This window comes from Amborella trichopoda, chromosome 12, assembly GCF_054954075.1.
Source record: "Amborella trichopoda isolate Santa Cruz 75 chromosome 12, AtrichopodaSantaCruz75HAP2 v2.0, whole genome shotgun sequence".
NCBI classification, from domain to species: domain Eukaryota; kingdom Viridiplantae; phylum Streptophyta; class Magnoliopsida; order Amborellales; family Amborellaceae; genus Amborella; species Amborella trichopoda.
The window spans coordinates 30,874,201-30,886,715 of NC_142347.1; the positions used below are offsets into that span (position 1 = coordinate 30,874,201).

At 36.1% G+C, this 12,515-nt stretch overlaps 1 protein-coding gene across 1 annotated transcript; it reads right to left on the reverse strand.

Moving 5' to 3' along the window:
* Positions 1-9,244: 9,244 nt before the first annotated feature.
* On the reverse strand, positions 9,245-10,038 carry LOC18438508 (large ribosomal subunit protein eL39). Its single transcript, XM_006848684.4, has 3 exons — positions 9,969-10,038; positions 9,655-9,758; positions 9,245-9,499 (listed from the first exon to the last, which is right to left on the reverse strand). The coding sequence occupies exons 1-3, from the start codon at positions 9,969-9,971 to the stop codon at positions 9,451-9,453; spliced, it is 156 nt and encodes a 51-aa protein (XP_006848747.1). The 5' UTR covers positions 9,972-10,038; the 3' UTR covers positions 9,245-9,450.
* Positions 10,039-12,515: the final 2,477 nt, after the last annotated feature.

A 12,515-nucleotide genomic window follows, 5' to 3' on the forward strand; every position in this document is an offset into this window, starting at 1 on the left:
TCAAATTTTGAGTTTTAGATAAAGTATTTGAAAATTTTAGAGAGAGAAACTATTTAGAGAGAGAAACTATCTCTAAATTTTAGAGAGAAATTATATCAAATTTTAAGTCTTATATAAAGAGAGAGAAATTATCTTAAAATTTTAGAGAGACTGAGAAACTATAGCAAATTTTAGAAGGAGAAACTACCTAAATTTTTTTAGAGAGAAACTATCTCAAAAAATTTAGAGAAAGAAACTATCTCATATTTTAAGTTTTAGAGAGAAAAGTATCTTAAAATATTGAAGAGAAAAACTCTCTCTAAATTTTAGAGAGAGAAACTAGATCAAACTTTAAGTTTTATAGAGAGTACCTTAAAATTTTGGAGAAGGAGAAAGAGAGAAACTATATCAAATTTTAGAGAGAGAAAAGTACATAAAATTTTTAGAGAGACAAACTATCTCAAAAATTTTATAGAGAAACTATCTCGAATTTTAAGTTTTAGAGTGAGAAAATATCTTAAAATTTTAGAGAGAAACCATATCAATTTTTAGAGAAAGAACCTACTTGAAATTCTCTAAATTATCTCAAAATATGGAGAGAGAAACTATCTCAAATATATAAAAAAAAATGACATTATAATGAGTAATAAAATAAAAAATATTTACCGGAAAACGTAAAGATAAAAAAAAACCATGAAAATGTTATGCATTCATGTACCCATCCAAACAGCCGAAATCTATTTGATAGGAAAAACCTTTATTGAAATAAAAGTCAAAGGAAATATATTTTCCCATGTAGTCTTTTTCGATGGATCCAAATTCCACCCTGAAGATCTTAAAAATAGATAGTACATATAGTTTTGATGCATTATTTTAGGACCTGGTTTTTTTTTTTTTTTCTAATATCCATATAACTTAAAAGTTGAGATGATCAAAATGAAGGATTTTCCAACATCAAAACTCTTCCCAATCGTACAAGGTTAACACCTTACGTAAACTTTTTCCTTAATTAAGTATACTTATATAACTTATAATATTTAAATAAGTAATTATTTTAAATTTCTAATAAAAATTCTGTTATTATAATTAGATCATTATTAATATTAATAGTATTCACATCAAATTTCTATATTATTAATAAGGGTTTTTTAAGAAAACTCTTAGGAGATGAGACAGTGGACCTTTTTGAGTATGGCCTCCCATGTCCACATGGGCTTCTTTCAAATTCACAATGGACCAATCTACAGTTCTTTTGTTTAGGGATTTCCACATGTTTTATTTTTAATAATTTTTTCGCCATGTTAGTTCTTTCATGGAGATAAAGCCATTCTTTTGTTTAAGGCATAGACTTGCCTCAAGTTCTAGTTTCCAATATTTTTTAATTTTTTTCCCATGAACATGTAGATGGAGATAAAGCCATTCTTTTGTTTAAGGCTTAGACTTGCCTCAAGTTCTATTTTCCAATATTTTTTCCCTCAATACATGCTCTCTAGTAGGGAGGGAGATTTGAGCTAGTGAATCTTGTTGGGGCATTCCTGGAATTATTTGTTTTTTTTTTTTCTTCTTTTTCCAATATTTTTTCCCTCAATACACGCTCTCTAGTAGAGGGAGATTTGAGCTAGTGAATCTTGTTGGGGCATTCCTGAAATTATTAGTATTATTTTCTCAATACACGCTCTCAAGTAGAGAGGGAGATTTGAGCTAGTGAATCAAATCGGCGAGAAGGATATGGTCATTGCAAGAGGAGAGATCGTATAAATGGAGAGGCTATAGGCTAGATCGTGTTGGTTTTAGAGAGAAAAAAGGAGTTTCGAGGGATCGAAAGAGAGGAGGGGTTTGTTTGGGAATAATGTAGGTATTTTAGTTTGAAAAATACTTCCATGTATTTCAAAACAACAATATGATTGTTGTGGTTTTTTCTAAGATGTATTTTGTAGAAAACAAAGCTGAAGTAGAAAGAGTAATTTGAGCATTTTTTAGGAATAGGCATTCTTGTGTGCGTACGTGTGTGAGGGTGAGGGTGCAAAAGGGTATGATGGCACACTTTGCACTTCGCCCTGGGTGCAAGGGCACTTGATGATGCACTTTGGCACGTGAGACGCACCTTACGTCTGAGGGCGTTGGGCGCTTGAGGCGCTCTTCGCACTTCGGCATCCCTCGTCGAGCTCATAGCTCGATATCTTTTTATGACAGCTCATATGGAACATCTAACGATCATCTAGCTATTGAAGAAAATGAAGTTGTGAGACCAACAGTCAAGATTAAAAGTATGCATATAACTTGTGACTGTTGGTAATACATGTAACCACCACGATAGTAAAGAGCAATTTCCTTATAGCTCTATAAAATAGGGTCTCCTTTCAATACACGATAGATACTCGAAGACATTTTTGAGCCTCTCAACAAATAACTTTCTCTGCGAAATTCGCAAAGACTAAACTTATTTCGCAAAGACTAAACCAGTAAACTCATCACTCTCTACTCGTTTCTCTCTCTCTCTCAAACTTCACAAGACTCTGATTTCTGTTGTGGGTTTCCAAGCTCGGGTGCATAGAGCTTCAGAACATCAAAAGAGTCATATGTTTTCCTGTATCTCGAGAAAAAACCACACTTCTTATGTACACCAATGACATTATCAAATGAGAGTACATAACGTCTTAAGATTGTTCATGCATATCCAAAAACAAGAAGATTTTAAGCTTCGATTTTATGTTTTTATACTACTTTCTTGCCCCTTTTTACCCAACCATTTTCCAACAAATAAAGCGTGTGGTTGCACGTGATATCAAATCTTAATCATTTAAACAAATTTTCAATCGTGAAATATTATTTTCCTAGAGATATCTTCAATTATAGAGTGAGAAAGCGAGTTTTATGGTTCTATCTTCACAGAAGAGCTTCCATTAGATAATAATAGTCCAAATATACTTCAAAAATAATTGTCTAAATTAGATTTAGAATTTGCAAGTCGAAAAAGTAAAGACACAAAAAGGAAAAGAAAAAAAAAAGAAAAGAACTAAAAAACTATAATTTCAATTATATTAATTACCTTTTTTGTGTAATTTTTTGAATTTTTTTTTTCTTTTTTGTATTTTTAATTATAATATTTAATAATCGTTATGTACAAATATGAGAGATCTCAAAATCATGACAAATGGTTAAAATATGAATAGATCGGCCGGTCAAATTTCAGTTCAAAACTAATGCAAATCTAAGCAGATCTAACCCCATTTGAATTTGCTGGCAGCGCTAGCTGAAATCTAAACACCAAATAAATCTTTAGAACTAAAATTCTAAATTAAATCAGGAAAAAATGAAATAAATAAAAAATACAAAAATAAATATAGTAAAGAAAACCTAGAATGCTTATATGGGACTCAAAACCTGAAGTTTTGAGCTCGGATCATGTCTCTTTTATGCCCACCTCATTTTCAAACACTTTTGCTTGAGAAATTGATTTTAGAAGCTCTATTCCTTGAGAAACCGAAGTAACTAGGGTTATTTTAACCTACATCTTAGCTAATAATTCCTAAGGTACTCCGGGATTTTGAGTAGAAGAAATAGGGTTTCTCCAACCAGAGACTTCCAAATTAAATTTTCTAGGTTACTTTTCTATTTTCCAAGGTGTAGACACCACATTTTGAGATTGACATTTCTTTTGAAATTCTAAGTCTCAAAACATAGGAAATGATCCCTTAAATGCACAATAGACGCCTTAGAAGAACCATGTAGGCCCCAAGGACCACACTAGCCTAATAACCATAGGACACCCATTGAATATAAGAAAACCATCCTTTCTTCATCACTTGGAGCATCAGAAACCTTAGAATTTCTTAAGCCTTTTTAACTAACCTATTCAAAGTTCAAGATCTAATCGTCCAATTCAGTAGAAAGGAGTTCTTTCAATCAACATAACCTCTGATCGAGGCCTCTTATTCTGGGTGCAGGCTGGTCATAAGTTTAATTTCTTTGCATTTAGCTTATTTCATTGATATATTCTTAGAAGCTTATGCATGTTTAGGATAGTTTATGCATTGTTTATTCATTTTCTAAGTTTTTAGTTCATTTCCAAACTTCGACGTGCTTCACAAGCCGACGCTACCGACGATCTAAAGAGGATCTGATCTCTAATTCGAGATCCGGTCACGTTATGCGTAAAAATTCGATAGGACCCCCATCCATCTCTTGAATAACTCATGAAGAACAGATTTATGCCCCGATCTCAGACGAAATCAGCATCGACTCCTATTGTATATAGTTTGGCACCCACCATGAGGCCTGTTGAGCTAAAAACACATCAAAGTCTCACTTGGAAAGCCCTTGATCAGACAATACGAAACATTCCAGACAACTTTCTGAGAATCAAATAACACCCCGACAACCTTCGGTGAGGAACGGTGCTCGTAGGGTTGATTGCTTAGGCTTTTGGCCCTGAAATTATTAAATATATTTATTTTCTTAAACCCCGAGTACTGGCGTTCAAGTCGTAAGGGGGTTACCTAACTCCTAAGAGAGGTGAGGCGGGCGGTTGGAATGCGCATCAGAGGTGAGTGCCGCTCTGGAATCCTCTCTCTTAAGAGTAGGCCAATAGTAGGCCGATGCTCTATTATCAACCTAGCAGGAATCCTCTCCCTTAATAGTAGGCCAATAGTAGGCCGATGCTCTATTATCAGCCTAGCTGGAATCCTCTCCCTTAAGGGTAGGCCAATTGTAGGCCGATGCTCTATTATCAGCCTAACTGTATTTCTATAACCCAAAAAGTTTCAGGAAAAATTGCATAAAACTCTAAAAAATGGATTTTCTAAGCAATTTACCCCCAACCCTAACCATGTAGCAACTTTTTCCCCAAAACCAAGATTCACAGCAAATGCCCTCCAAATAAATAAATAAAAAAACGAGACTAAAATTCCCCTCCCTTACCTCACACGTTGACCATGGCGGTCCGACGTTTGGAAGAGGCGGATCGACGCTTAAGTCACTGATTTGGAACGGTCAGGTACTTCACCATGACATTCTGAAACTTCGTCATGGCAGCTCAAAGTTTGGAAGAGGCAATCCAACATTTGTTTCTGGATTAATGAGCGGTTTCGGTATTTGTGAGCTACGATCCGGCAAAATTGAAAATTGTGTCTGGAATAGGCAGCCCGACAGTGTACAGTTCCAATCCGACAGAATGGATGGGTACGACAATATACAATCGTGGTTCGGCGTTTCCTTTTTTTGGGATCCGAAAATGATTTGTTATGTACAAAAAGGGTATTTTTGTCAAAAAATGAACTTTTTGTATTGAGAGGGTATTTGCTATAAAACTTGATTTTTGGGAAAAATATGCTAAGAAAATTTAAGGTGGGGTAAAATGCCTAGAAAGTCTATTTTTGAGGGTTTTATGCAATTTTCCCAAAGTTTTACTAGCTTAGGAACACATTCTCAACCCAACCTGCCCATTAGTGACATAAGTCAAATTTAAAAAAAAAATTGTTTTTGATTGTTGTACGTGTAGAATCGACCGACTAGCGGTCACTAGGTCAACGTATCTCACAATCAGGTGTTCCCCCAGAGGGAGTTCGACTTGGAGTCGACCACCGCATCCAAACCTAGCTCTAAGTCAGACCCATTAGTGTACCATACAGGTGGTGTCTATTCGAGGGGACCTGCCCAAGCCAAGACCCATCCCAAGGTGTTGTTTATGTTAAGGTCCTTCTGACCAAGTCAACCTAGATTCAGTATGTCTTCAAGACCAACGGGTCCATCCTCAAAAAACCTAATCGCCAAGTCAATGATCAAGTAGCCCACCCTAATAGAACCACTAGCCAAAAGAGGTGTGTATCGCTAGGACCACTCTCAACAGTTAAAAGGAATTAGACCAGGTGTCATCTTGCGACAGTTAGGGATAGAAACCCAACCCAGCCGTAGGAATCAACTCCACAATGAGTCTATGCCTTGTCCAACAACCAATCCCACCATTCAAACAAACCATACCCTCAAAACCAAAAGGCTCAGGGTTGGGGTAATCGGGAATCTCAAAAATTTAGCGAACCTATCGAAAACCCCTTAGTCTAAGCCCTAGTCCTAATACTGGCTGACCAAGGGTACAACATTCCGCTCACAACCCCTATCTCAGACCATGCTCCACCTAAAAACCCGAGTCAACCCACTCATAGGGTGGAGCATGACTAGGCCGTTGGCTTGGAAGTCCAACCCAGTCAGTCAATTTTGTATGTTTACCGACCCATAGAGGCTCCACTAGCTCAACTTGTGTCCCGAGCCCATCAGTTCGCTCAGTTGCATCACTTTAGACACCTCTAGCACAGGCCAATGACGTATAAGGTTCAATCCTGATCCCAACAAACTATCCAATATACAGGATGAAAACCCTCATTGAGACCCTGGTTAGGTTAGGCATTCATGATGCCCTTCCTCAAAAGGCATACTTCTAAGAGGCCCTAAGAGACATGGAGGATCTTCCATCCACCTTTCTCACCCAAGATTTCGAAACATATTCATCGCGAAAGGAGACATCGAAACTTATGTAAGGCATACCTCCTATCAGTGCCTATGCTAACGAATAGGCCGAACCAACTTAAAGCAATTTTTTCTGACACCCTATCAAGAAACCCCCTTGAATGGCATAGCGACATAATGCAAAATTACCCCATCTTTGATATCCGATGGGTAGAAGGTCCAAAACCCTAGACTCGAGTTGGGTCCAGATCTAGGTTGACCAAACCCATTGCCACCCATAGGTTCTAAGGGTCCAAGCAATCATGCACCACCAGCATACGCAAATGGGTTTTCTTTGGAAGAGAGGGAATGCATATGGTTTGTCCGACCTGGAATAAGCCAAGGATGTGCCACAAAAGGAAAAAAGGTCATGAAGCCTTTTTATGTCAGAGTTTCTAAAAAGTCTTTTTAAGTTTTCAGGCATGTTGAGTCTTTAATAGCCCATTTCAATAGTGGGACAGAAAGAAACAAAGGTTGGCAGCGACGAGTTGTGGGAGAAATAGAAACAAAGATTAGCATCAACAAGAGCCAAGCTGTGGCACCACTACCTCCACCTCGGGTGGTTTTTGAACAAAATGGGACGGTGACGATGTCTGCCGGGGAGTTTAAGGGTTGTCTCCAGGCATCTGGGAAAGAGCCACCTTCTAATGGTGGTCATGGGAGAGTTGCAGAGAAGAGGATATGGGTTTTCGAGAGAGAAAAAGTAGAAACATGATAGGGTTTTTGTATTTCGTAAGTTTTAGGGTTGCAAAATTTTGATGCCATCTACACCGTCGGGCCCAATTTTTTTAGCCTATGCCACAACACAAAAGGTGCAAAACTTTTCCAATGGCCAAATAAATATGCATTTCACATGGAGAAGAATCAAAAGAACAAATATGCACAAGTCATGTAAAACAGAAACCTCCTTGTAATAAACAAAAACTTGTCACAATGCATACTTACACACAGAAACACTGAGAAATCCGTTAAATTGTTACTGTTCATGTGCACATATATGGCTCCAGTGCATATACCCACCATCACATCAACAATAGTAAATACCTTGCTTTTCCTTGTCAACCAAATGACCAGCTTTCAATTTTATGTGATGGTGCAAATGCTCAAGCACCTCTATTGTAACAAAATATGAAACCTTAGCCATGCAAGTGCTCATCCACTTGCCCATTAAGGGGTATGCACCTTGGCCACTGATCACATAGGATCTAGTTGTTGTATGGTCAGGGTTCAACAATTTGACTAAAGGTGGTGTATGCAATAAAACTCATCTCGTATTTTTTTATGAGAACTTACCAACCACAAAGGTGAAAGCACAAAAGATTAAGCATTAGAAAGAAACAATGATAGTTTACGTTTACCGAGAAGGACTCCAAATCTCGGAGAAACATGGATAGTGGGGCAGGGGATGGGAGATGGGGGATGTGAGCCATCCCATTGATCGACAAAAATTAATCTTTCAAATTTCTAAATCTATAGAACCCAAATAATGCCTCTTCTACAAGCTCAATTGAAACATCTTTCAAAAAGTAGCATACAATCCCCTCATGTAATCCACATATATTATGTGAATTTTCTCCAAGAAATAACTCAAATATGCCTCACTAATATAGGTCTCTTTCTTTATTTTCTCTAGCTAGGAGATATCTCAACTTCTACCGCCTTCCCACATGGGAGGAGCTCTCACAAAAATAATCTTTTCTCCCCATATATTGAATTTGAAGAGGTGAAACATGTTTCTCACATATCTTGATATATAGGCATTCAAACCTAGAACAAAGTCCAAATTTAATGCAAATTTTCATTTCCCTTTTGCCAAGTGGAAACTGAAATGGCATATTCCATTCAAGAGCAATAAACTTATAACAAACCATCTACGTGCTTTCTTCTATTTGCAAGACTAGATTTCTTGAATTTAAACATCACTTACAGCCCTTGATGAGGGCAGATCTATTATACTGTTAACTACAAATCAATCAAATAAACATTCAAAATGGCCATGGACCATGGTACATTTCCGGGAAAGAATCAGACCAAAACAAAATTCAATGACTTCAAAGAAGCGTAACCTGTTTTCTATACTTGTTCGCTGAATTGACAATGTATATTAGTTTGCTTCGTATACAGAATGCAATATATAATAGAATGATCATAGAAAATTCATATATATTATCATAACTAAAGCATCATCAAAATCTACAATCCTTAAGCATCACCATCCCAAAATTTTCAGAATACCTAAGATTACTTTCTAGATTGGAAGCTTTCTTTTTGTTCAGGATTATTGTTGTGTTCCAGCATAAGCTGAGGGATCTAATTCCAACAGAAGTTGTTATTGCATAAACTAATGCAAAGTTGTGGCACTAGACACGATCCACTTTCCAACAAGGCATTCAAAAAATTGCAAACATTCCATAGATGTTAAGCATTTGGGCCATACACCCAGATTAACCTTCTTTAAAAGAGGCTTCAGAAGTTCTGATAAACCTCAATATATGACACAATAACTCAATTTGATCCTCAAGAAAGAGGCCTTTTTAAACATAATTTCCTACAACAATCTGGCAAAAGAATAGCAATGAGCCAGATTTAAGGCCACAAATTAAGATCCAAAATGCCGACATGGATCACCAATCAAAAGATAACAGGGAAGCAAGAGGGATCCAATTTTCAATTATCATAAGCCCATAGCAGCATAGCAACGACAATGCCTTCAAACAATATCTTCACAATTATAAAAACCACGAGAACAAAAAAATCATGGATGGGTCAAAAAATATTCAGTAATCCATAGCCGATTGTATTTCGAATCTCACAAAAAACGCTAAATCATCTGTATAATCCGCTTGTTAGCAAATTCGACAAAAACTGTGGTCATATTGTTCATCCACTAATTTGGCCTGCACAGGCCTCATGATACCAACAAAAAGAAAAACCCTATAGTCCATATGCAAAAACTGTAGTTCAATAACCTTAAAACCCAAGCTTTGTTCTACGCCAGTGCCTGCGTTTCGCATTGTACCTGCAAACATGAGAAAACATCATTGATAATGAATCTGCAGAGTCATAATTAAATATCGTAATCTACAAAATCATGATTAAACAGACATACACTTCAAAGAATTAAAATAATAAAAAGTATTAAAAGAACCATAAGAAATGATATGCGCATCATACCTGATTTTGTTATCAGTCCTCATCCTGATCCAGTGGGGAATAGGCCTGTTCTGCCTCATCTTCTTTGCCAACTTCATCTTGATCCTAAAGGTCTTGTGTGAAGGCTGCAAATTCAATTAAACAAAAAACAAAAAAACAAAATCAGATTCACGATACCAGGCAATAACAAAGAGAGATAGAAATCACACAATTTCTAGATTAAGAATTCACTCAAAATACTAAAGAAAGAGAGATTCTAAGATACCTAATCTGTGACTTGAATAGATTGAATGAGAGCCCATTTTTACAGTAGAGAGAGAGAGAGAGAGGGATACCATGTTGAAGTTCTGGTTTGCTCCTGCTCCAAGTGCGTCCCCGTCCCCGTCCTCGTCCTGCCTAAACCCTAATTTCGGCCGTGGATCCCATTTTATAGCAAGAGAGGAAGACAGAGTGCCAAAAAAGCCCCTGCAAATTCAAGATAATGACAAAAGAGTCCTAAAACTTTGACGGTGATATTTTAATGGGAATTTTCGACACAATGACCAAAGAGAGCTAAAACTAAAACGGACGACGGGGAAATTTTGAAGGGTGCTATTTCTATACGGTTGCAATCGAAAGTATCAGAAGTTGGTTGCAGACATTTTCACCCACCGTTTTCGAGGATTATGCACAACGGTTAATGAAAAAGAACAGGTTAACTTGACTTTATGATATCATTTTGACTTTTTAAAAAGGAAGCTCAACCATACCTTTCTTTTTTCTCACTCTAACTTCTGCGTATACCCACAGTTTTATTTTTTTCTCTCTATCACCTTCTCCATCTTCACTAGGTTCTCCTATTTTCCGTAACACTTTTGCACTTTCTCAAACTTCTCTATGGTAACCTCTTTGGCCTTTCATCTTCTCTTGGAGAAGAAAAGCTTAATCTTTTATCAAAATAGAAAGATGAACCAATTTGTTACATAATACTATCTCTCTCTCTAAAATACATAACGGCTTTTTCTCTAGAGTGGGTTTATTTCAAGATAAGATTTTTCTCTATGATTGGAGTGGCTTTATCTAATGGGGTGGTATTCTACTTTGCTCCTGCTACCTTAGTTAAGCAGCTTTGGCCTTGGCTGGATGTCTGTTCAGTCCGTTGTAAATTCCTTCTTTCTTCATGAATGATTTTTAGGCCAGCCCTAAAGGGTGGTTTGCAGTTATTCTTCCATGTCAATGCATGTTCATAACCATCACCATTATAAGGTTTCCCTGTTTTCTTTTTTTCTTTTAATAAAGAGAGGTTTCATTTTCTCATGAACCCAAATAGACCAAAATTTGTGGTCTGTCTTGGATTTTTTTGCTTTTAATTTTTATCCCAGTTAAAAGAAATGATTCAATTGGCATGATAGGATTGATATAGATAACCTGGGTTTTCTTTTATTGACTCCATTTGGGTGTATTTCTCTTTCAATGTCAATGCAAAGTATGTTCATAACCATCACCATTCTAGGGTTTCGTTGTTTTCTTCTTCTTTTTTAATAGAGAGAGATTTCATTTTCTTAGGGACCCAACTAGACCAAAATATGTGGTCTTTCTTGGTTTTTTTTACTTTTTATTTTTATCCCAGTTAAAAGAAATGATTCAATTGGCATGGTAGGATTGATATAGATAACCTGGGTTTTCTTTTATTGACTCCATTTGGGTGTATTTCTCTTTCAATGCCAATGCAAGGTATGTTCATAACCATCACCATTCTAAGGTTTTTCTGTTTTCTTTTTTTTCTTTTAACAGAGCTAGGTTTCATTTTCTTAGGGACCCAAATAGACCAAAAATATGTGGCCTTTTTTGGTTTTTTTTTTGCTTTCTATTTTTATCCCAGTTAAAAGAAATGATTCAATTGGCATGGTAGGATTGATATAGATAACCTGGGTTTTCTTTTATTGACTCTATTTGGGTGTATTTCTCTTTCAATGCCAAATGCAAGGTATGTTCATATCATAACCATCACCATTCTAGGGTTTCCTTGTTTTCTTTTTCTTTTTTAATAAAGAGAGGTTTCATTTTCTTAGGGACCAAAATAGATCAAATTTGTGGTCTTTCTTGGTTTTTTTTTGCTTTTTATTTTTATCCCAGTTAAAAGAAATGATTCAATTGGCATGGTAGGATTGATATAGATAACCTGGGTTTTCTTTTATTGACTCCATTTGGGTGTATTTCTCTTTCAATTTCCTTTTAGGTCTTCGATGCGCAAATGGATATTTGCATATGTCTTGCTTCCATATTAAGATACTTTTTGTGCTCTAGTATGGCCTCCATTTATGTGTATGTCTTTTTTCACTTCTTTGACTTGGTTGAACAAAGGGATGTATCCCTATAAATCCTCCATATTAAAACAATGGCCTTTTAGAGCTATATATCTTTATACAAGAATGGTGAAATGTGACCTTTTTATTTTAGTTTTCCTTCTTATTCTTTTTTTATTGTAGTGAAGAATGGCCCGTTATTGTTACATGATAAATGTTGAAGTAAATTCGATCCAAATGATATGGGGAACGATTTAATTTACTTACTGTGTAACCTCTTGGGAAGGGTTGGTTTGTTAGTGACTTTAAAAGAGATTGTATTCTTAGCTATGAGTATTCATGATGGGGTAAAAACTATTTGGTTTGTCTTTCTTTTCTTGCTAGATTTAGTAATATATTTGAACACAATGGGAATGGGAATTTGGGCGAGGCTGGTAAGTGATAATACTTTTTCCAATTTTGATGTCAAGGAATTCAAATGTGGTTCCTAATGGGCATATAAATGGTTATTTAAATGCTCATTTATTCCCAAATTCTTGTTCAAGTAATTCTACTTATTTTATTTTAATAGTAATTCAAGTAATTCTTATTTAAGAA

What these genes read in the sequence shown, in the direction of transcription:
- LOC18438508 (XM_006848684.4), bottom strand. An exon ending in AGGACTGATAACAAAATCAG is followed by an intron (nt 9,500 to 9,654) that starts GTATGATGCGCA and finishes TCATGTTTGCAG; the next exon opens with GTACAATGCGAAACGCAGGC.